Here is a 24,926-nt window from a genome sequence, read left to right on the forward strand (position 1 = left end):
TTTAGTAACCTTAAATTTTAAGACCATTTAAAATTATTATTTTGTTCTATGTATACTGGAATTTTGACTACATGCATGTGGTACGCCACACGTGTGCCTGGTGTCAGAGAAAACCAAGGGAGGGCATTAGGTCCCTTGAACTGGAGTTACAGGTGGTTGTGAGCCACCATGTGAGTGCTGAGAATTGAACCCAAGTCCTATGGAAGAACAGTCAATGCTCTTAACCACTGAGCCATACCTCCAGCCCTGAGATGATTTGATTACATCAACTTTCCTCAATTTTTTAAAAGCTATTGTTATACTTAAGATACCTAAGTTGGTGCCGGGCGGTGGTGGCGCACGCCTTTAATCCCAGCACCCAGGAGGCAGAGGCAGATGGATCTCTGGGTTCAAGCCCAGCCTGGTCTTTAAAAGCTAATTCCAGGGCAGCCATGGCTACACAAGGAAACCCTGTCTCAGAACAAAACAAAACAAGATACCTAGTTCGTGTGGCTCTCTGATCCTGCATCATGCAAAATACAGCTCCCCAAATGTACAGAAGATCTGGCAAGGGCTTCACTACTAAGTGGCATCCTCGGTGGTTCCAGGCCACAGGGCTCACTCACACTGGAGAGCAGGCAAGGAGCCTTCCTGGCCTCTGGAGGCTGAGCCCTCTCCCATCATTTAGCATAGGTCCCAAAAGAGAAGGATTGTGTTGTTTGTTCAGTTTCTAAAAGTCTAACTGCAAAGTTACAAGGCAGAGGTGATCGAAAATTGTCACTAAGACTCAAAGAAATACTAATAGAAATACCAAGGTAACAACCCCAGTCAAAAAAAGTCCATTACAAGCAGTGTGACGCACCGGTTTCTCTTTGACATAAATCCTTCACCTTCTACAGTGTAGGTAAAATGGGCAATGTCTCTGCCCCCATATAGATTTTATTTTTATTAATGTCAATATAGATACCAAATGCAGCCATAAATCCTTTGTCACCACCAACAGGATGAGAAGCAGCCGGCAACTCAGAGCAGCAGCCGCAGCCTCCATGGTCCCCGCCGCCGCCGCCGTTTGTGGTCCGGCCCCAACTCTAGCTTTGCCTCAGCAAGCCTCCCAGGCCCGCCTCGAACTCGGGATCCTCCTGCCTCTGCCTCCTTAAGCAAATCCTACCAGCATGCGCCACCACAACCGGCCGCATGCAGCTTGGGTCTGAGCTGGGGACTGCAAGGCCACAGGCAAGTGGCTTTTCACAAATTCATACCACAAACGTTGGGCACCAACGTCTTATTAATAAAAACAAACCCAGAGCCAGGTATGGGGTGAATGCTGGAAGATCAGAAAAGCAGAACAAGCCACATCCAACTTCACCTTGCCAGTTCCTCAGCTGATCTTGTTTCCTCAGACTGGAAGCCTCTGAGTCCTCATTGGAATGGATCTAAGCTGAACTGCTGCTTTAAAAGCTTAAAAAGCCTCTAGTTCCTGGTTTTCATGCCTTATATACCTTTGTGCTTCCTGCCATCAATTCCTGGGATTAAAGGCCTGTGTCGCCGGGCGGTGGTGGTGCACGCCTTTAATCCCAGCACTACGGAGGCAGAGGCAGGCAGATCTCTGTGAGTTCAAGGCCAGCCTGGGCTACCAAGTGAGTTCCAGGAAAGGCGCAAAGCTACACAGAGAAACCCTGTCTCGAAAAACCAAAAAAAAAAAAAAAAAGGCATGTGTCACCATGCCTGGCTGTTCTGGTTGTTTCCAGTGTGGCCTTGAACTCACAGAGATCCAGATAGATCTCTGCCTCCAGAATGCTAGGATTAAAGGTGTGTGTTACAACTGCCTAACCTCTACATTTAATATAGTGGCTGTTCAGTTCTCTGACCCCCCAGATAAGTTTATTGGGGTCCATAATATATCAACTACAGGGTCAGATTCCTTAATATTTTCCTCTGAGGATTGTGATTGTATTTTGGTAAACTGAGGCAACAGCCATCTAACCAAGTTGGAAAATACAAAATGGATCCCTCCATCCTAACTGACCCTGAGTGAATCCTTCCCCTGGATTTTCTTCCTTTCTTCTCTCCTTCCCTCCCTGATTCCTTTTCTGCCTTTCCTTTCATCTTTGGTTGGGGTACGAGGTGAAGGCACAGGAGTGGGGGAGGGGCTGTCAGGGAGGGGAGATGTGGAGGGGAGAGTGACATGCTCAAATCCACTGAAGAGAAAGTCCAGGAGTTGATCTTTCTACCCCAGTCTAAGTCGGGATAATGGTCTTCAGCTGAAACAACAAAGTACCCCCTGGCTTCCCTCCATCCCAAACAAGCGGTAATCAAAGACGTGCACACGGCACAGTGTGTGGACAAGACCACAGGTGAGTGAGGAGAGTTTCACCCCTGGGCAAGGGAGTTTGCTGTGGGTCCACATGATTGCCTGAGATGGATTTGCACTTTGACAGAACAAAAGCCCTGTGTCTGGGACACACACTCTGAGTGTACAGGCGAAGGGGCAGAGAGCCGTGACTCCAGAGGCTGGCGGCCCCACACTTCCTCCAGGCCTTCTGGCATGAGCCAGTGACCATCCCTCCAGCACACAGAGGAAGGAGTGTCCTAACTAGACCGCCACACACACACACACACACACACACAATTTAAAGCCTGGTTAGTTAAGAGCCATGCGGACACAAGAAGGCGTTCCAGAACCCAGAGGTTCAAAGCAGTTCAGGAAATGGAAAGTGAAAGCCTGTCTTCTTACTTACTGAGACTAAGTTCTCCTCCACAAAAGGAGTGAGCATGTGGGACCGGATGGTGACCATGACGTCACTGAAATCCAGACCTGAGATCATGCCACTTTTGCTCTTGTCTTTCAGCGCAAAGGCTTGCCTTGCATGTTCCAACTGCAATTCCTGCAGGGGAAAGAGAGAAAGAGCATTAAAATGGTGGGAGCATCTCCCAAGCACACGTTCTGTAAAGAAAGGGAGCAGAGATGGCCCTCCCCGGCATGTCCTTACTACAGAGAGAAGCAATCTGCAGCTCTGAATTCACAACTAAGCTTCTGATTTGTGCAAGGAGGCTTTCTGACGGACGGACGTGATACATGGTATTCCTTGGGGAAAGAGAATGGATCAGAGCTGGCAGTAACCTAGCAGGGTTAGGAGGGGGGGCGGGGGCGGTGGAGGACCTTTGGGTTTTACTTGGAAAGTTTCCATCACTGAAAACAGAAGATACAGCAGTTTTAATGCCTTCTTCCAGCTGCCACAATACACAATGATTTACTTTCTGGCCACCCATGAGAACTTCCTGAATTAAGAGTTTACATTCATTTTCAGTTTTTCACTTTCAAATGAAGCAATCAGAGCCGGCCTCTCTCCTTCTCTCTACACCAGACACCGTTTTTTTTCAAAGATTAAAAAAAAAAATTAACTCAGTATGAAACTCTACCAACTGGCAAATGCAACACTTCCTGATTCTGAACCGGAAGTTAGGCTCAGGAAACTGTACAAGCTTGTGCTCATTATCAGTCTGTCAGACTTGGGGCACAGCCACTCTCCAGCTGTAAAAGAATCCAGAAACTCTCTGATGTTTTGAACTACTGTAAAACTAAGTGTTGTAACAAGCAGTATCAATAAGATGAGGAAAATGAACCCCAGGATATGACACAAAGCCAGAGCCTTTCTGTCTTGGGCATCCCTGATGTAATCCAAATGGATGTGCTGGTTCAACACATGATGTGTTTTCAGATGTTCCATGCAGCTAGAAACTGGTCATATTTAAATATTATCCAAAGGTAAGACTAAACACTATCGTCGCCATGCCGTTCATTAACCAAAGCACTGCCTTACCTCTTCTGATATTCAAAATACTTTGTGGGGCTGGGGGACTCACTGGTAGAAAGTTTACCTGTCATACACGAGACCCAAGTTTCACTCCTAGCAATCACAAATGGATGGATAGATGGATGGATGGATAGACAGATAAAATGTTTTGTTGAATTCTCGCCCTTTTTATTTATTTTTTTACATGTGTGTATATCTTTTTTAAAAACAAAAACAAAAAAACATAGTCTCATTCATATAGCCTAGACTGGGTTTGAACTCTCTGTGTAGTCAAAGCTGGCCTTGAACCCCTGATTCTTCTGCCTTCACCTCCCAAGTACTGGGGTTATGGCGTGCACCACAACATCTTTTTTTTTTTTTTTTTTTGTTGTTGTTTTTTTTTTTTCTGAGACAAGGTGTCTCTGTATAGCCCTGACTGTCCTGGAACTCACTCTATAAACCAGGCTGGCCTCAAACTCACTCAGAGATCCACCTGCCTCTCCTTCCTGAGTATTGGGATTTAAGGCGTGCGCCACTATGGCCTGAAAGCATAACATCTGGTTTTAATTATATTTTTCCATGGACTTTGATATCTCAACAGTAATTCAAGTCATTAAAATTAGTTTAGCAAGTATTTGTTTCATAATTCATCATGCTATATGTTTGTTTTATATGGTTTTCTCTATGGGTGTGAGATTTCACAATAAAAATTTGAAAATTCTCAGCAGGGTGATGAGCTAAAGACAAGTATGTCAAACTTTCTCAATCTTTCAACGGGTCAAGAGCTCCAGACAGCTCTGCAGGTGATATGGGAATCAAATAAAGGCTGGGATCCCGTTAGAACTGCAAAATCTATAGCCACATCTGTAATCCCAACACTCCAGAGGTGGAGGTTGAAGGATGAGCAGTTCAAAGTCAGCCTTAACTACAGAGACTTTGAATAAGAGACTTGGTTTCTGGGCTGGAGAGGTGGCTTAGTGGTTAAGAGCACTGACTACTCTTCCAGAGGACCCAGGTTCAATTCCCAGCACCCACATGGTGGCTCACAACTGTCTGTAACTCCAGTTCTAGGAGACCCAACACTCTCACATGGACATAGCAGACAAAACACCAATGCACATAGACTAAAAATAAATAAATTTAAAGAAAGAGAGACTTGGTTTCTTATACTCTGGTTGCTGAGTAGGGAAGAGGCCTGGAGCCCTCAACAGTTGCTATGGATACAGACTTGCAGTTTGTTTTCTTCTCTCAGGCTCCTGTTCTGCACTGGCTTCCATCAGCCTCTGGTTCCTCTGTTGAACTCTCCAGACCGACAGTCAACTTTTAAGTATTCTCTGGGGTTAGTAAAGGGCAGAGGCTGGGCTGATGGCTGATAGAATAGGCAGGTAACTGCTTTGTGTGTGTGTGTGTGTGTGTGTGTGTGTGTGTGTGTGTGTGTGTGTGTGTGATATCAGGTGACCAGCTCTATCACTCTGCACCTTATTCCATTCAGACAGAGTCTCTCACTGAACCTGGAGCCAGGCTGGCAGCCATCAGGTTCCAGTGATCCTCCTGTCTCTGCCTCACACAGCCCTGGGATTACAGGTATCCAACTACATAAACATGCCCCCTCTTCTTTGTGGTGTGGGTGCTGGCGATTGAACTGATTCTCACATTTGTGCACAAGAACTCTACATACAGAGCCAGCTCCACAGCCCAGGGAACCATTTCTTTTCTTTTCTGTTTGTTTGTTTGTTTGTTTGAGACAGGGTTTCTTTGTGTAGTACTGGCTGTCCTACAATAGGCTGGCCTTGAACTCACAGAGATACCCTTGCCTCTGTCTTCTAATCACTGGAATTAAAGGTGTGTGCCACCACCACACAGCCAGGAAACCATTTCTTTTCTCTTTTTTTGTTTTTCGAGACAGGGTTTCTCTGTGTAGCTTTGCGCCTTTCCTGGAACTCGCTTTGGAGACCAGACTGGCCTTGAACTCACAGAGATCCCCTGCCTTTGCCTCCCGAGTGCTGGGATTAAAGGTGTGTGCAGATGATCTCATTCCCTAATCCAAATGGCTTTAACACAGAGACACCAGGGATTCCAATGAAGTGGCCTTACCACAGCATTGTACATTAGAATGGTAAATCTTAGAAGAAAAAAAAAAAAAAGCCGGGCGGTGGTGGCGCACGCCTTTAATCCCAGCACTTGGGAGGCAGAGCCAGGTGGATCTCTGTGAGTTCAAGGCCAGCCTGGTCTACCAAGTGATTTCCAGGAAAGGTGCAAAGCTACACAGAGAAACCCTGTCTCGAAAAACAAAAACAAAACAAAAACTCTAAAGAGCCAGAAGGAAATAGAATGGAAACTAAAAGAGAAATGCAAAAGAGGGGGAAAAGTCACGGAATGAAATTTTCTCATGAGAGTCTATCAAATGCCCAGTCAAATGATTATAAGTGAACTCACATCAATAAATAAAATAAACTCATCATCAAGAAGGCAAGGCAGGCCAGCATAGGAAATGGCTCTACTTGGTATGGGCCATGCACACAACCTTTCCTAACAACGCACCTGGTAACCTGTGCAACCCAGGACCCCCACCTGTATCAAGCTGTATATGCGCCCTCCTCCAAATAATAGGAAAGTTACTCTCCCCCAATAGCAATCAAACACAGGTAATTTCTATTCAAATGCATTCCCAGTTATACGCTGTAGGAGGGTGGGGGGAGCCAATCCAGCATGAACTTGTCTTGCTACGTGGGCAACAAGGCAAATAATGTCCTCTGAGTGAGCTTTTAAGAAAACCTCCATTTACTATCTTTAATTATTTTTCAATTAAAAATATTACTTTCTAAAATGGGGGGGGGGGCACACCAGGATATGCATGTGGATGTGTCAGAGGACAATTTATGGTAGTTAGTTCCCTCCTTCTGTCATGAGTTCAGTTCATCAGACTTGGTGGCAAGTCCCTATACTCACTGAGCCATCTTGCTGGCCCTGCTATTTACCATCTTATGTCTATGTATACTTGGGTATGCATATGATTAAAATCAGGTGCATTGTGGGAAGAAAGACGGGCAATAAAGGTTTATAACTCAAATTGGTCAATTAAAATAGAGAACTGACCAAATTACACCCCTTAGCAGCAAGTCCCTCTTTCCTTTAGACCCCATAAAAGAAGTCTCGGGCAATCACCTAGGGCCTGTGATGAATCTCTCACTCGGGCGGTCACTGCTCAACTTCATGTACTTCCTTCCGTCTATTCTCATCTGTACTATCACTCTGCTCCCGAATAAAGTTTCTTTGAGACTGCAATCTGTGTATGCCCTTATTTCAATTTCTTGAATAAGAGATCAAAACCTGGGAGCAACCAGTCAAGAAACCAACCACCGTTAATGAGATAGGGGGGACAGGCAGGGAGAGAGAATCCTAAAACCCTCCAGAGTGCAAGAGAAATCTGAAATGAGAATGGCCCTGGGCTTCTCAGCATCAACACCACAAGGCAGAAAGCACAGAAGAAATGCTTTAAAAGCCAATATCCAGTCAAACTATTTAGGATGGAATAAGAGCCTTTTCCATACGAGAAAAGTCTCAACATTCTTTATTTTAGTTTTCCCAGAGAGCTAATCCAGGACACATTCCATCAAAAAGAAGTAAACCATTATTAAGGGAGGATGAAACCCAGGGAACAGGAGACGCGGTGTAGCAGAAGGGCAAACACCCTGGGATCTCCAGGATGAAGGGGTGATGGTTAGCACAGAGCAGCAGCCATGCGGCAAGCTCAGCTTCACCTCCAGACTGCGAGGGCACCAGGACACGGTGCCACTACCATAGACAACACTCAAGTGGCTCCTCAGACTGTCAAACCCAGGGGCCAGGACACAGCTCCCTGAGAGCACTTGTCTAGCACGCACAATGTCCATCACCACAAAAGAAAAGGGACAGAGGGACACCAGAGGATTTAATACAGAGGATTGGAAGACTGCAATTCTACTCCTAGGTGTATACACAAAAGAACTGAAAATAGGTAATCTAACCAACATTTGAATATGAATGTCTGTAGGAGCTACTGCGCACAAGAACCAGAAGGTCAGAACAACTCATGAATGGACAAAAATATAGTGAGTTATACCATGAAGGTTATTAGGTTAAAAAAAAAAGAGAGAAATAGAGTATTACTACATGATCAAATACGGATAGTTCTTTCGTCGTTCGGTTTCTTTCTTTCTTTCTTAAGACAAGGTCTTCTCATATGGCCAAGTGTGATATAAATGCATGTTTGAACTCCTGATCCCCCTGCCTCAGCCTCCCAAGTGTTAAGATTACAGGTGTGAACCATTACATCCAGCTAAAGGCCCAGTGGTTGTCTTTTGCAGTACAGGTCATTGAACCTAGGGCTTCACGTACGCTAGGTGAGCACTCTACCACTGAACTACAAGCCCGCTCCCAATATGGCTAATTCTTTTTTTGAAACAGGGTCTCACTATGTATCCCTGGCTCACTTAGAACTCTCTGTATAGACCGGACTGGCCTCAAACTCAAGAGATCTGCCTGTCTCTGCCTTCTGTATGCTGGACTGAAGGTGTGTGCTACCACATTTGGCCTAATATGGAAAATTCTTTAAAATACTATGTTAAGTGGAGGAAAAAGACACACAAAAAGTCCTGTCATACAATCCCATTGGTATGAATTGTCTAGGATTGTTACAGCCATTAAAAACAAAAGGCAGATTGGTAGTTCCCAGAAGCTGGGAGAGAAATATTGACGGGAAGTGACTTCTAAAAGGTGCGGGCTGTTCTTTGGGGTAATGAAAATGTGTGGGATAAGACAGAGGTTGCAAAATACCATTAATGTACTAAGAGTCAGTAAACTATCTACTTTTAAAGGGTTTGTTTTCTATTTTATGTGAAAATTTATCCTCCCCCTCCCGTATTTTCTTTATCCTCAGCTGTACTAGGAATCAATCCCAAGGCCTCATGCATGCCAAGCACTGGGCCACACACACCTGGCCCTCAATTTTTGTTTCAGGTGGAAGGCTGCTGGAGAGTCCCACTAATATGAAATTGATTCATCTTACTGATAACCTCCCGGTTTTAAATGCACAACAGAGATTTTAAGATTCAAGATTGCCAGTAATGACAGGATGAGTTACCATTACTAAGTAGACAAGTCAACGAAGCCTGGAGATCCTAAACAAATGAATAATTCCAGTCATTAATTAGAGGTGTCCCTCAGTATCTGTGAGGTGTTTGGTTCTAGGACCCAACCCTACTGGTCCTCTCCCCGTGGACACCAAGAGCTAAGTGGTCCACTGTTTGTAGACAGCCTACGAGTGTGCCCCCACATACTTTCAATATCCCTTCCATGTAGCCTATGTGCATCCTACATTGTTTTGCATTTATTTATTTAGTGGATATGTGTCTGTCTCTCTGTGTGTGTGTGTGTGTGTGTGTGTGTGTGTGTGTGTGTGTACATGAGGAGGTCAGAGGATACAACTATAGAAAGGATGAGGGTGGAGGCCGAGGCAAGCAGATCTCCATGAGTTCAAGGCCAGCCTGGTCTACAGAGTGAGTTCCAGGACAGCCAGAGCTACACAGAGAAACCCTATCCTGAAAAAATAAAGAAGCAAAAAAAAAAAAAAAAAAAAGAAAAAGAAAAAAGAAAAAGAAAAAGAAAAAACCAAAGGAAAAGAAAAGAAAGAAAGAATGAGCGTGGAAAACGTCCAAGTGTGTGCTTGGCAGTGAGAGGTAAAAGAACCCCTCATCTCACATAGTTAGAATTCAACCAAACACAGCTCAAGTGGGAAGATGAAGCAGGGATACTCTAAGTTGAGTATTTGAATAAATGGAAGGACGTGCTGAAAGCAAATGGCTGCAGAGTTTGAAGAGCTCGCTTCAGTGGGAGGGAAATGAAGAATGGGGTGACGTGGGGACCTCCTCTGTCCCTGTACTAGACAATGCAAGTGTCCAGGGAGGGCGCCTACCTGCAGAAACTGAGTGAATTCCACATAGTTAAGGTGCTTCTTACGATTGTGCCCAAAATGCAGTCGGATGAATTCGCAGTCCCAGTTAAAAGGGATGTGATGATGGATAATAGTCTGTCCAAAAATCTCCTTGACATTTTCTTAAAAGGGAAAAGAAAAAGGCATCAGTCACACTGACAATGAGTCAGCCGGTCCACTGCAATGCTCCTACAGAGAAGAATTAAGAAAAGTTTAAAAAGTCAAGACCGTCTGCTTCTACTAAGAGGAACTGCAAATCTCTTTGTGCCCAGAAACCCATGCAGGAACACAACTGATACAAAATATAATTTTTCACTTAAGATTGTGTACCATTACATATAAGGCCATGAGATTCTTAATTTCTCTTGATTTAATTTTAATTAGGAAGCCGATTCCTACCTCGAAATATAAATAGCTGCTACTTTACATTCCAACATAAAATCAATAGTGTTTTCCTGGTTCCTCACGGAGTCGAATTAAGCCTTTTATCAGAAGCGTGAATACCTAAATTACAGTATAATGTAATATTTGTCATACTAAGTATGGTTTGATTGAGGCATGATTATTACATTCACACTAGCCTGAATATGACTATTGAAGATAGCTTTAAGAAATACTACCAACAGCGTATCATTAGCTCAGCAGTAAAGCCCCTTATTAAAAGCTAATAGTGTCAAAAATTGGGTCTTGCCACAAAGCCTCAAAATCCCCCGAAAATCCATGATTATTAGTCTGAACTATTAAAATAGTTTAAGATAAGTGAAATTAGTGATCCGCTTGTCAATGAAGCACCAGACACGGCATGCTAACTTCTCAATAGGTACGAGTCACGCTGTATGATACAACCAGAACTCCGTTGTTTATCTTCATGCACTAGCGAGATCATTCTTTCTTACAGTTTTACATTTATAATGACTGTTGCTTTAACAAGCAGAGACTGGGTAGACTAATTCAGAAGCTCATGCCAAAAAAAAAAAAAAAAAAAAAATCATTAGCAAAGTTAAGAGAGCAGGAAGCCTTTTAGTAAATGTCTTAAGAACCAAATTATTTTCCAATTAAAGCCAATTTTATTAGTGAAAGGGTTCTGCCATCAATAGCTATCAATTATCGTAAAGAATTAATAAACATGGGTTTAATTGTTTATAATCACCTCTATGCTGTTTTCTCTGATTTCGACAGTCTTTGAATACAATGCCCACCTCATAACTGACGATGGTATAGTGGATTCCCTTTGTCTTTCATACCCTTTTTCTTAATGAACGTGATGCGTTTGGGTGGAACTCTGAACTGGATCTGCCCTAGCAGTCTGGACTCAAGGCAAAAGCTCTAGTTTACAGGATGTAGCAAAGTCGGAAGGAGGCATTGGATGTCACTGGGGAGATGGGATTCTCATCTTCTCTCTCAAATGGATGCAGGATTTCTCAGCTAAGTGGCAACAAGATCTCAGGGTTTTCAACCCAGGTCAAGTATGTTCACTTTAAATAAACATAAACTAAACACTGCATGGGGTTTGTATTCTGAAAAGACTTCAATATCAACTCATGAGATGCTGGCTCAAATCAATGGGAAAGATCATCCTTAAAACTAGGCTTGGGGATGCAGCTTGTGTAGATTGCTTGCCTATCATGTATGAGATCATGGATCCAATCCCCAACAGCCTCTACCCTGGGGAGGGGGGGCGGGGGAGACATGTAAGTGAAATTTCAGGTTGTAAAATATGTTAAAGCTTATAAAACAATTAAAACAGTGAGGATTGTAAAATGTTTAAAATATGGACTACTAGTAAAAAATGTTTTTAGGATCTATCTAATATAATTAGTCACTCTATTCCCAAATTAACTATTTACTTATTTTAGAAGTCTAACAAACTAGACATGAGAGCGTTGGCCTTTAATCCCAGCACTCGGGAAGCAGAGGCAGGAGGACCTCTGTGAATTGGAGGCCAGCCTGGTCTACATAAAAAGTACAAAGTACCAGGCCAGACAGGGCTACATGGGAGAACCTGTCTCAAAAAAAAAAAAAAAAAAAAAAAAAAAAAAAAAGTCTAACAAAAAAGGAGTTTAAATTAAAAGGTAAAAGGCAGAATGGAATGCAGAATGGGATAACATAAATCACTGTATATATGAAGTGATACTAAGATCACTAAAGAAAATGAGTTATTTCACGGTAACCTTCACTTTAAAGGTTGAAATGCACAACATTCAACTATTTAATTGGAAATGCACACACTGCTACATAGCAGGTCGGAGTCTACTTTGCATGAAGCTATCTCTAAGGCAAAAGATAAGGAAAGATATCTGCCTGATTTTTATGTAATGGTAGATGAGACTGAATCCCTTTGATATGGTTCGGAAATTAAGTGTGAAAAAGCTTCGAATGAGGTCAAAGACTTAGAAGCCTTCAGACAACAAACCAAAAATATAGTCTTTTCTATTTTTTTCTGATATCACCAAAAGGATATTTACTAAGTTGTCTTTATTTACGTGTTTATTTGTCGTGTTGGGTATTGAGCCCAGGGCCTTAAGCATTTGAGGTAAACATCCTGCTACTGATCTCCACTCCTCACCCCCAGTTCTTTTTAATTTTTTATTTTGAGACAGGGTGTCATTACCTAGGCTGGACCTGAAGCCTAAGCAGGCCTTGAATTTACAATCCTCCTGTCTCAGCCTCCCAGTGGCCGGGATTACAGGCTTACACTATTGTGCCTGGCAGAGTTTTGTTTGGGTTGGTTTTGTTATTTGAAACAGCGTCTCATACTGTTGCCTAGTATGGCCTTGAATTCTTAGCAATCCTCCTGCTTCAGCCTTCCGAAAACTGGGATTACAGGCATGAGCTACCATACTGGGCTCACAAACTAAATTTATACAACACATTAGAAAAAAGATCTTTATAGTTAAAAACAAATTGTTAAAGTGGTGCTAACGATCGAACCTATGCCCCACCAATGCTAAGCAAGCAGTCTAACAGGGAGCCATTCCCCAGCCCTGTAATAAAAGCTCTTTAGTGGGAAACTCTCTCTTCCTAACTTCCTAGCAATCTCTGAAATCTCAGACTGCTGTTCAAGCAATTAAAATAGTGGTCTGAACTAGTCAGAGCAGGCTCTCAGATACAGAAGTGGCATTTCCCACAGCAGTATTTGGGCATCTACCGCTTCTCCCCAGATGGTCCCCTGACAGCTCTGTACGTGGTTTCAATTGTAACGTCATCCGCCAGTTTATTAACTACTCCATGAGACTTTCAGTCCTTTGCATCACACGCCAGGCTGCAACTGGAGTCACTAGGGCAAATAAGACTGTAAACCTATCTTGGCATCTCCTGAGATGTAGTCTACAAATCTGGCCCATGATCCATCACCTGAAGCTGGCTCAGGAATATCACAGAGATGGTCAACTACTGAAGTCCAATTTATAATTGCCACTGTTCTTTCACTGGGGTGTGTTTCCAAAACAAAATTACGTAAAAGTTCTAGTACTAAGGAGCATATACCTGCATGAGGCAATAGCTCCATCAGTTGCAGCACTTATCTTCGTGGGTCACCAGGTCTTGCCAGACCTGAGAGGGGGGACCATCATTAACCCCGAGCATACCTGAGTCATCTCACTGCTCTGCGGAACACGTTTCCCACCCAAAGAGAATCCCATCTTTCCAGTGGCAAACAAGGATTTTTTAGTTCTAACTAGCACTCTTTAGGAGCACTATTTGCGTGGCCACAGTTCTGGCCTGGCCTGACAGTCACATCTTGGCAGCAAGATCATGATCCAGGAGGTTATACTAGGTTGGTACTGCTAAGAGAAACAGGAGTCCATTCATGTTTCTGACAGAGAAAACAATAGACCACTTTTTCACTTCCTGCAGAGAGCATGGGCTTAGGGGAAAAAAGATGCCTTACAATTCCTTTGAAGAGGGAATTGGGGCCAGATAGCAAAAGTAGCTTGTCATTATGTTCTCTTTGCTCAAAAGGAGAGGAGCACGTGATTTGTCAGGAGGGCAGGTAATGGTGACAATGTGATTAAGGAAAAATGTTCCAAGACGTCTATTAGTCAGTTTAGCCGTATCAGTCACTTATAAAGACTGGACTAGGTGAAATACACATTGAAACATATTATGTAAATATGTCTGAGCAGAGGTTTCCATTTCCCCAGCAGCCCACGTGTGTCTCCCCATCTCATCCACCCTCATGCCCACCCTGGTTCTCAAGGGCGCTTCCTCCAGGGTCTTTATCACCTTGCTGCAGTACAAAATTACCTCTGACCGGGGCTGGCACTCTTCTCCAAGACTGCCACCATGCCTGCTCCATGAATGAGCCTGGAAGGAGCTGCTGTACCAACGGTGTGGCCAGAGAACTCCTCCTGTAGGTATACAAGCCATCAGCCCCGTGACACAGCCCGCCTGCCATCAGCCCAGCTTGACATCCTGATTTCAAGGATCCCAGCCCAGCAGGAGTCGCTGCTTCCAACTGAAAGGCTTGAGACCAAGTGTTCTTATTGCCAGGGGAGATTTTTTTTTCCCCCTCAACAGCCGGGTTTCACCTGCACAGTTCTTAGGGTGAAGTCAGAGAGGCCCTTAGGATACCTGTGGGAAATGGTGACTATCCTTGTGTACAACTAAACAGACACAACAGTGAGACTTGTGGATGTGCTTTTCAGTGAAGGAAAAAGTGGGAGGAAAGCAGAGGAGCAACTAGGAACCCGGAAAAGAGAACAAACATCAACAACAATAACAACAGAAAAGATCAACAGCAGGAACAGGTGGAGGAAGCCCCAGCCGAAGCATGTGACTCTCGGCTTCCTTCCGACTCTACTTCCGGGAGGGTATTAGTGTCCTGGGTGAACTCCCCCGGCACTCTGCGGGAAGGTGTCTGTTAGCCCCTTACCTACCTCCAGAAGGGATTACTGTGTGATCAGTCAAACAGAGCAGTCCTGCTGCCAAATACACGCAAAGGTTCGTTTCTCAGGAAAGATGAGTTCACAGTTAAAGCACATCACAGAAGCTACAAGCCTTAACATTAACAACAGTCTACTACCATCAAGTGACATGAACCCAGTGAATCCTCTTCTTTAACCTCAAACTCGAAGCTACTTTAGTAGCTTGTGTATTTTTTTTTTCAAAATAGTCCCTTCTGTGATGTCTGAAAACAATATTAAAGTTTCTTCCTGATTTAATCAAACACCCACGTGCCCCTACCTAGTCTTAGGGGTATTAGAGTCCATATCTATAGTTTTGTCTCCACAGAGAAAGGGCACATACAAGGTTCTTGGTATTTACACTACCATGCCCTGACACTTGGAATAACAGTGATGGTTATGTCTTCCCTTTAGAGAAAAGTCAATTTCAAAGGCACATGTGGAATACCTTTTTTGCTTGCTGTATGCCGACACCAACACTGTACTATATCAAAAGGCACCCCTGATTTAGAAGGTTTCTACAGTATGGGTGTGTCCTTGGAAAAGTTCCTTTTGATGAGTCCCTGGTCCTTACAAACGTGGGAGTGAAATGTGCATGAGGGTTTGATAGAAAATCTAGGGCATATGGTACATTTTATATTTGTTTACTAGTAAACAGTTGAGAGGGTCTCTTGGTTTTGTTTGTTTAGGTTTATTGTTTAGAATTAAATCTGTGATAAAACAATAAATACCTTTCTTTTTTTTAAATCAAAATAAATGCATGGCAGCAAATAACAGCGCCATGCAGTATTACCATTAATGAAGATTAGGTTTCCACTATCTAATTCTACCAGCAGGATACCAGGACACTAGTGGGTAACAGTGAGGCACAAGCACATGTATACTGTATCTAACACACCAGTCATGCAACGACCTCCACAAGGCTCATGCCATTTGGCAGTAACAGAGATACAAGCCATTAAGTAATTACCCACAGCATGCACTAAAAGTTTATTAAAGATTATCAAAGAGGAACGCTTTATTTATTTAAAAACAAAACAGAAACAGAACTCTAGAAACCTCTCCTGACCTTTCTTTTCATTCTGAAATGTATTACCAAGGCCTTGATATAAGCCCTCTCTCCAGAATGGAGGCATGTCTAACAACAAAAAGCCCCTTGTCTGGCACTCAAGTGAATGTCCAATGCTGCTATGTATAGGAATACTTGTTAAGATGATAGGTTTAAATATATGGCTTGATGTGTATAAAAAACAGATCTAAAACAGAGGCACAGATGAGAACAGTATGAACAAATGCACAGATAACACGGCACTCCTGTCCGAGCCCACAGAATATAGCAATGGCAAAGTGATCGGCCTCCATTCTATTGCAGTTCGCATCCAATATCTTTCCTTCTTTTCCTCGTGTGCACAAGAGAAAACTGTACCTTAAATAGCTCCAACTAAGAAATGGAAAGCCATTTGGTGCGAAGGATTTAACTCTAGTTACAGTGAATATCAAATTTCTTTTCCCTAAACATGTGTCTATAAATATATAACAACAATTCATTTTATTAAATGGATACAAACATAAAAACTGACCTTCCTCACATAAGCAAAAATCCTATAAAAATAAACTTCAAGTTGATGCAGAGAATCTGGAGTTCTGAAATGAGTGGGCCTTAGAAATCTTATTACCTGGCATTTGCTGTAAGTAACAGTTACAATGTTTATTTTCTTACAGACATAAGTCAAATATTCTCTTCTTTACTTTCAGATCAGTTGAGAGAGTTGGTCTAAGAGCCGGGTCTGAGCTCAGTGGCAGGATGCTTACCTAGAATGCATGAGGCTCTGGGTTCAACTCCCAGAACCACAAAAAAGGAAAGAGAAACGTGATCTACAAGTGAATCCTCAAAACTAGAGATGGCGGACAGGAAGAGGAAAAGATCAAAGTCCTTACAAAATTCGAGTGAGGGGAAGAAAAAAGGGGTTTGGGGAGGGGGTGGGAGAAACAGGAGGACCAGGGCGCACTGGGCAAGGACCCCAGGATTTGTAGATAATCCGTAATAATCTTCTCTGTACATTACAGAACAGAAAAAAAGAACCCAAGACTCTGGGGTGGGCTGTTCCTATGCCCTTCATTCAGATCATGGCAGGTGCTATTAAAAACTCAAACTACTTTCTCATCCCGACTATATTTCTTAAACCCTAACTCGTAAATCATAACCTAAGGGAAAAACAAAAGTCATAAAGTAATAAAGTTAGGAGCTATTTTTGTTTATCCACAAGCTTTTTATCTTCAGGAAGTAAGGTGTGTGTCAGCCACCCAACTGCTTCCTGTATTCATTTTCATCTCCTAATCAACAGTGACAGGGATCTGTTGATGGTCTGTTCATGAAGTGTCTTCGGTGACACTTTAAAAGAGACACACACACACACAAGCTGGGGAAAGCCACCAAATGGAGGAGGGACGATACTAAGGTAGGAGGAGACAAAATAAATTAGAACCCGCGTTGGAGAAGCCTAATTCTTCATGTACACATGATATAAGCACAGGGAAACCGTCACTAACCCAGATTCATGTGTCCCAGCTTCCCAACGTCGCTGAGCCACATTGGTTGGGAAGGGGGCCATGTGAGCACGTGTGCTACCCCCTGTAGGGGGAATGCTCAGCACTGCAGAGACGACACTAACTAACCGATAGAGACTGCGCTTTCTCTAGAGCTCTGGGTGGAGTCGACGCTAACTAACTGATGATAGAGACTGTGCTTTCTCTAGAGCTCTGGGTGTTCGGGAGGCAAAATGGCCAGCGAGGACGCCCAGTTACATGCAGAAATGTAAAGAGCTCTGCAGAGTATTCTTAAATGAAAATGCTCCTCACAGAGGAGGGTTGAGCCAATGAAGAGAGAGGGAAAAAATACCAAAGCAGACAGTGTGCCAACCAAAGACACAGGCAAGGTGCAGCTGGTCCTTCTGATGGACTCGTGGTTCCTCACAGTTATGGTGACGTTGCTTCCAGTGTGCTGTTTGTTTTGTTTTTGAGATAAGATCTCCATATAGTCCTGGCTGTCCTGGAACTCACTCTGTAGACCAGGCTGGCCTCAGACTCAGTGATTCACAGCCACTGCCTCTCGAGTGCTGGGATTAAAGATGTGGGCCACCACGTGTAAATCAAGGACATTTCTATCATAACTAAAGCATCATAGGGGATAATCAATGATGTGACTGAGGGAAAGCCTGAATGTCAAAGGTCTCTCTACTAATATTTGTGGCAATTCCCACCACAAAAGGGGGTCAACCTCACTTGTAGAAGACGGAAAGTTGTGGAAATCTAACATCCCAAACCTTGCTGAACCGAACACTTAAAAGTGACTAAGATGGAAAATTTCATGTGGTTTGTTTTTAACCATAAGAAAATACTGTTTTCAAATATTAAAAGAAAAAGAAATGGTAGAGAGGGGGATCTAAATCCGTGGGAACACTACATTGTTTTTTTTATTGAAAAATTGCTGGAGGAAAGATTAGACCTGTTACTAAGCATCAACTAATTTCTACAAATGAGCACCTTTAGAGATGAATGATAGCTGAAAAAAAAAGAAAAGAAAATTTCTAGTTTGTATCCTTCTGAGACAATGTTCCTACCAAAGGATTTAAATCAATGACAATTCTACTTTTCTAGGCTCTGTTTCCTACAACCAAGGCTCTAAAGTGGGGAGGAGGCTGTGGAGACTCTAATCTCACCTTAACTCCACCACCCCCACACCCCCTTGTGGGTGGGAAATGGCAGAATAGCAATTTTCCCAAGGTGCCATAGAGAGCCTCCAATCTCCCTATTCAAAAATAAAGTAAGACAAAAGCTCTTCAAGAAGGAGGAGACAAGCATTGGCGTTCCTACTTTTACTTCTTGGAGAGTTTTTGCCCAGGCTGGCCCAGAATGAGGAAAGCTCACCCGACTCTTTTAGGAAGTCAGAGCATCAGTGTTTGAACGAGCTGAAGCAACATCATTCATGAACTCCTTCACCTTTTGCAATGGTCTAACTCTGAAGAAAGTAATGCCCACGTTTATACGTATAAATCCCTTTAGGAAACTACTCCTCCACTCATTGACTAGGCCCGAAGTAAACAGCAACATGCATTCAGTAGTTACATTTGGGAATGAAGAGCTGGACCAGCCGTGGGAGCTTTACTATGACTTATAACCCCTTTGTTTTCCCTTACCAAATGTCACCTCTCCATTTCCACTCTTGTCAAACAATTGGAAAGCCACTATGAACATGGAATCTGGAGCACACAAAACAGACTCAAATGCCAAAAACTCTTGATAGGAGATCAACCTGGAACAAAATATAAAATATTACTGGGGCTGGAGGGATGATGACTCAGCCTCACAGGGGGCCCAGATTCAATTTCCAACACCCACATCAACCACAGGTTCATCCAATGTCCTCTTCTGGTCTCCAAGGCACTCAAACACACACACACACACACACACACACACACACACACACACACGCACACGCACACGCACACGCACACACAAACTAAATATTTCTTTTTTTTTTTTTTTTTTTTTTTGGTTTTTTCGAGACAGGGTTTCTCTGTGTAGCTTTGCGCCTTTCCTGGGACTCACTTGGTAGCCCAGGCTGGCCTCGAACTCACAGAGATCCGCCTGGCTCTGCCTCCCAAGTGCTGGGATTAAAGGCGTGCGCCACCACCGCCCGGCCTAAATATTTCTTTTAATTACTGGCTAGTAGAGAATAGGAAAATACTGGACCTGACTTTTATGAATCAGAGTTGGAGTTTAATAAAGACATTTTAATATAAGCTAAAGCGTGAGGGTTAAGAGAAAGAGGCCCTCAGACAAAAGACACACCCGAGAGCCTGGGTGTGGACGCCTCGCAGAAGTCACAGAAAGGAAAACATACCCTGGGTGCCTGCTCCTCCAGAGAGAGTCATCAATACCAGGCATTTAGTATGTGTTGCTGTATGAACTGTAGCTCAGGGTAAGCAGGTGACAGATGAAGGGTGGATGCATTTGCAGAAGGGAAGGAATAGTACATTTTTGTAAGCCCTTAACAAATTAAAGAACGTGAGTATTAATCAATAGCTCCTAACACCGCAGATAGGAGCAGGCCAAAAATAAGCCTGAATTTGATCAATAGTCTCTCAACCCCAGCACTGCCGACGTCTTTAGCTGGATAATCTTTCATTGTTGGGTCCTCTATGGCTTGTAGCATATTTAGCAGTATCCCTGGGTTCTGCGCAAGAGATGTCAATTTCATCTCTCAGTTGTGATAACTGAAAATGTCTTTAGATATTGTCAGAGATGTCCTAGAAAACAAGATTACCCCCATTGAGAACCAGTGATTTAGAACTAATCATCAATTGAGAGAAAATGTAATGCACAAAGGAACATGTTAACCGCTGCCACAGAAAGGCCGCCTAGAGGAAACCGCAAGACGGTGCAGGGGTCCACGAAGGTAACAGACAGTCACAAAGATGCTCTCCTGGCCTCCGTGCCATCTTCCCTGAAACTCCTGTGCCACAGAACGAAAAGCAGGAAGAAGTGAAAGTACATGAGAAGAAAGATGATGCAGAGGTCCCTGTAAATGAGCCTGTGCAGCTCTGGGGGGTGGGGGAAGGAAGGAGGGGATGCTGGTACAAGTCATTTGCTACATGCTACTGTCTGTAATTATCTCCATGGATCCAAAACTTCACCATCAGACCACCAAGTGCGCCTCTGAGAGATTGCTCTGCTTACACCCAAAACAGTCCCTGTTGACCCTCTGCCTCGGACCTGGGTATTCCACTTCTCTCACGTGTGCCCAAGTATAACTCAGGTACAATAAATCATCTCCTTACTGTCTTGGCTGAAGAATTTATATCTATATCTAATACATATATGTATACACACACATACATATATAGTGACTTCAAAATGGGTGTGGTGGCACATTCTTATAATTCCAGTGCTGGGGAGATGAGGCAGGAAAATTAAGGAGCTCAAGGGCCAGCTTCTACAATATAGCAAGTTCAAGGCTAACCTAGGCTACATGAGATGAGAGGGGCTGGCAAGCTTTTAGAAATACAAAGAAAGTATTTGTACATAAATTATGCCATCTGGAGCTTTTGGCAAAATAAGCCAAAAGACAGAAATTTAAATGAAATAAATTCAATAATTATTTTGATAGTTACCACTAGAACTATAGAAATCACTATATTATTCTGTTATGTTTAAAAAGACAGTGATGCTGGGCAGTGGTGGAAACACCTTTAATCCCAGCACTCGGGAGGCAGAGCCAGGCAGATCTCTGTGAGTTCGAGGCCAGCCTGGTCTCCAAAGCGAGTTCCAGGAAAGGTGCAAAGCTACACAGAGAAACCCTGTCTCGAGGAAAAAAAAAAAAGACAATGACATGTCTCTAATGAACCCTCAAAACAAAAGGTAAAATCTCACATTACTGAATATCTAGAACTTAAGCCCTAAGATACATATTTAGTGAGTTCTGAAATTAACCAAACTGCCTTTAGTGATGTCATGGAGCACGCACGTGTCAGCTGCAGGAACCAAAGCACTCTGTCACTGCGGTTCCATGTTCCTGTTTCCTTCTTTTCTTTTCTTTGTGACAGGGTCTCACATAGCCCAGGCTGGCCCTAAAGTCTCCATGTGGTAGAGGATGATGTTGAACTCCTAATCTTCCTGCCTCCACCTCCTGCGTGCTGGGACTACAGGCTTCTGCACCTACATGGCCTGCAGATTACAAAACCACCGTCCTAGGTCTTTTGAAAGCTTGTCAAAGATGGCTTGACTTTAAAGCAAGTAGGGTACAATATCAAGGACAGAGGATGCCCTGGACAAGTTCCTTGGCCTCTCCGTTTCCTTATATGTAAAACTTTTAACATTGAAGTCTCAAGCTTATTTTGAGAAATCCATGATGTAAAACATATATGCTTGCCGGGCGGTGGGGGCACACACCTTTAGTCCCAGCACTCGGGAGGCAGAGGCAGGCGGATCTCTGTGAGTTCGAGGCCAGCCTGGTCTACCAAGTGAGTTCCAGGAAAGGCGCAAAGCTACACAGAGAAACCCTGTCTCGAAAAACCAAAAAAAAAACAAAAACCATATATGCTCAATGCTTGGCACAAAGAGGCATTACTGTACTTTATCTATAACCACCACCACTGCTATAAAATCAACCCTGGGGCACCATCAGATGTAGGTTTACAGAGAGGGTTGGCACCTGGGCTCAGAGGTGGACCCTTAAATTCTAAAGGCGGGATTTGGGATCTACCCACCTCATATTGCTGGCAGTCTCCCTGTATCCTCCCTTGAAAACCATGATGCCACTGGGCTGTGGTGGCATATACCTTTAATCCCAGCACTCAGGAGGCAGAGACAGACAGATCTCTGAGTTCAAGGCCAGCCTGGTCTACAGAGCATAGTCCAGGACAGTCAGAGCTGTTACACAGAGAAGCCCTGTCTGAGGGCGGGGTGGTAGGAGAGACGTGGTGCCATTAACACAACACAGACGTCCTACGAGCTTGGAGCCTACAGGGCACACTGGCCCTCAATGCAGCCCAGATCTTGTGGCCATTGGTGTTCCCCCATCTCCATCGGCAGGAGAAAGTCAGGCAGGGGACGACTCGGCAGGTCCCTGAACTTGCCGGATGTGACCCCCAGTCCTGACTCACCTATTCTTTTTGGTTTGGTTTGGTTTTGAATTATTTTTTATTTGGCTTTTTCTGCTATTCCTGTTGCAGCACACCAGAACCAACCACACAATCCTCAAAAGCAACAAGCTGGGTGAGGTGTAGCTAGGCATGTGTGAGGCCCTGGGCTCCATACCTGGCTCCAAGAGGGAGAGAAGGATGGAGGGAAGAAAGGAAAAGAGGAGAAAGAAAATCAACATGGGGGGCTGGGCTTGAGTGAAACAAAAGGCCAGCGTGAGTGGGGTGCTGGGATTGACTAGAGTGTGGAATGCCAGGGAAAGGGGGCATCGGCAGGGGGTACCGGAAGACTCATTAGCCATACACTTTTAAATTCCTGAAATTTCATAATGAAGAATGACCAGCATTATTTCTCCTGACTATAAATATAATTCTAGAGCAGTGGTGGTGCATGCCTTTAATCCCAGCACTCAGGAGGCAGAGGCAGGTGATCTCGGTGAGTTCAAGGCCACCCTGGTCTATAGCGGTAGTTCCAGGACAGCCAGGGCTACACAGAGAAACTGTCTCAAAAAAAAAAAAAAAAAAAAGATAACAATAATTCTAAAACTTAAAAATAATAGATGAGCTAATTATCTATTTTTTTTAAAAAAAAAAACGAACTTGCAACAATTTGATTTTTGTTGTTTTTTTGTTTTGTTTTGTTTTTTGAGACAGGGTTTTGAGTCTATGTAGCACTGGCTGTCCTGGAACTTGCTCTGTAGACCAAGGTAGCCTCAAACTCACAGAGATCCACCTACCTCTGCCTCCCGAGTGCTTAGATTAAAGGCGTGCACCACCACTGCCCAGCAACAATTTGATTTTTTAAGTATCCAGAATTGGGCATCAACAACACAAGTAACTCTGAAATATAGAATGCATCACTTTGGAACACATTTCACGCTCAGTAATAAAACTTTCTTTTTTATAACAGAAAATAAAGATTAGCTCCCTATCCAGCAAAGGCCGTAGCTGCTGGCTAGCAAGTGGAATTTGTCCAACAGACATGTTTTCTTTGGCAAACAAAGAATTACTTTTCCAGATGCACTTGTTGGCAACATTAGGAAATCCTAAGATTTCATACAAATATCCAGCTTTCTGATTTCCCTTGACAAATTGCAAGCTTGGGCAACAGGAGGTTTCTGGTCCTAAGTGACATTTGGTAGCTCTTGGTGCCAAGCAGGAACTGCCTCCAGAAAGACAGCTGTAGACCTTGGCCGCCGACGCCTCAGGACACTGGTGACTCACTGATATTTTACTATGTGCAGCAAGCAGCCCTGTTAAAATGCAAGCCTGATGGAACCTGCTAAATTGATACATTTTGCCCATCAGCATACTCAGATCTCCACCAAACTACTGAGCAGCCAGGGTATTAGAGCCAGTGGAACACATCTACAGCCATTTACTTTCCTACTGGTCCATCTGCACGAGAAAATCAGGTGTGGGATAGCTCACCAGGTCCCTGGACTTTGCAGGATGTACACCTCATCCCTGGCCAAGGTTCACCTATTTTTTAAATTATTTTTATGGGGTGCAGTGGGGGTAAGGGGTACATTGAACTCCTGACATGCCTGCTTCTATCTCCTGGGTGCTTGGAATTTTTATTTGAAATTGCATATTTTATAACTTTGAAGTAACAAATTTTGTGACTATGTAGCACATTTTCCCACAAAGTCCCTTATCAGAATGAAAACTAGTCGGGCAGGTGGTGGCGCACGCCTTTAATCCCAGCACTCGGGAGGCAGAGGCAGGCGGATCTCTGTGAGTTTGAGGCCAGCCTGCTCTACAAAGCGAGTTCCAGGAAAGGCGCAAAGCTATACAGAGAAACCCTGTCTCAAAAAAACAAAAAAACAAAAAAAAAAACAAAAAAACAAAAGAAAAAAAGAAAAAAAAGAATGAAAACTAATACAATGCCAAAAATGTTTGTTATTTTTATAATTTTCTACAAAATTGTACAAAATAGCCAAGATTTCTAACAAAATGAATGGATCTTCAACATGCATGATAAAAAAAAAATAAAATAAAATAAACCACTCATGAAGGATCAGAGAAAAAACTGGGTCTTCCCAGTATAGCAGACAGAGCTTCCAGATGAAATTCTGACTAGACTAAATATAGAAACCACTATCCTAGAAGTTACAGTTTCAAAGAAGCAACTGTCTAAATATTTCAGATCAGATCACATGATAATAGTCTCTGTGATCTGCGTTTAATACATAAAATCATTTTGCTTTTCATGATGCAACCAGAATCCCAAGTTTAAGCCACAATCTCACAAATAACACTTGGCTGATAACTTGACTTTCAGACAACCCAGCAGGCTATTTATACCACACGATGCTGCTTCTGCGTGACTCTGTATCAAGCACCTTATTTCACTGTCTAATGGTGGACAGGGGATGGCAAGAAAGAGCAGTTCCTGGGCTAGAAAATATCAGGGGAAACACTATGTTCTTTTTTTGTGCAAAAAGCAAAAGACTTAACCTGAAGGCACGGAGATTCCAAAAGCAGGTCTCAGGTCTCAGGTCTCCGATCAACAAAGGAAGACTACTGACCGCTCCTAAACCAGCTCTAGCTCACACGTCAAGTTACTTAAACTTGT

General features: G+C 43.4%; 1 protein-coding gene across 2 annotated transcripts in view; it reads right to left on the reverse strand.

The window, feature by feature from the left end:
• The window catches only part of Slc25a12 (solute carrier family 25 member 12), an 81,633-nt gene that overhangs the window by 26,942 nt on the left and 29,765 nt on the right, over positions 1–24,926 (reverse strand). The window contains exons 1-4 of one of the 2 annotated variants that reach the window (XM_028885740.2): positions 18,845–18,918; positions 13,990–14,093; positions 9,727–9,866; positions 2,718–2,864 (exon numbers count right to left, since the gene is read on the reverse strand). In XM_028885740.2, coding sequence (XP_028741573.1) covers positions 2,718–2,864; positions 9,727–9,866; positions 13,990–14,041 — 339 coding nt within the window. In that variant the 5' untranslated portion in view covers positions 14,042–14,093; positions 18,845–18,918. Of the gene's footprint in view, positions 1–2,717; positions 2,865–9,726; positions 9,867–13,989; positions 14,094–18,844; positions 18,961–24,926 lie in introns of those variants that run through there. The other variant, XM_028885739.2, reaches the window with a different exon arrangement.

This window comes from Peromyscus leucopus, chromosome 4 (genome assembly GCF_004664715.2).
Source record: "Peromyscus leucopus breed LL Stock chromosome 4, UCI_PerLeu_2.1, whole genome shotgun sequence".
In the NCBI taxonomy this organism is placed as follows: domain Eukaryota; kingdom Metazoa; phylum Chordata; class Mammalia; order Rodentia; family Cricetidae; genus Peromyscus; species Peromyscus leucopus.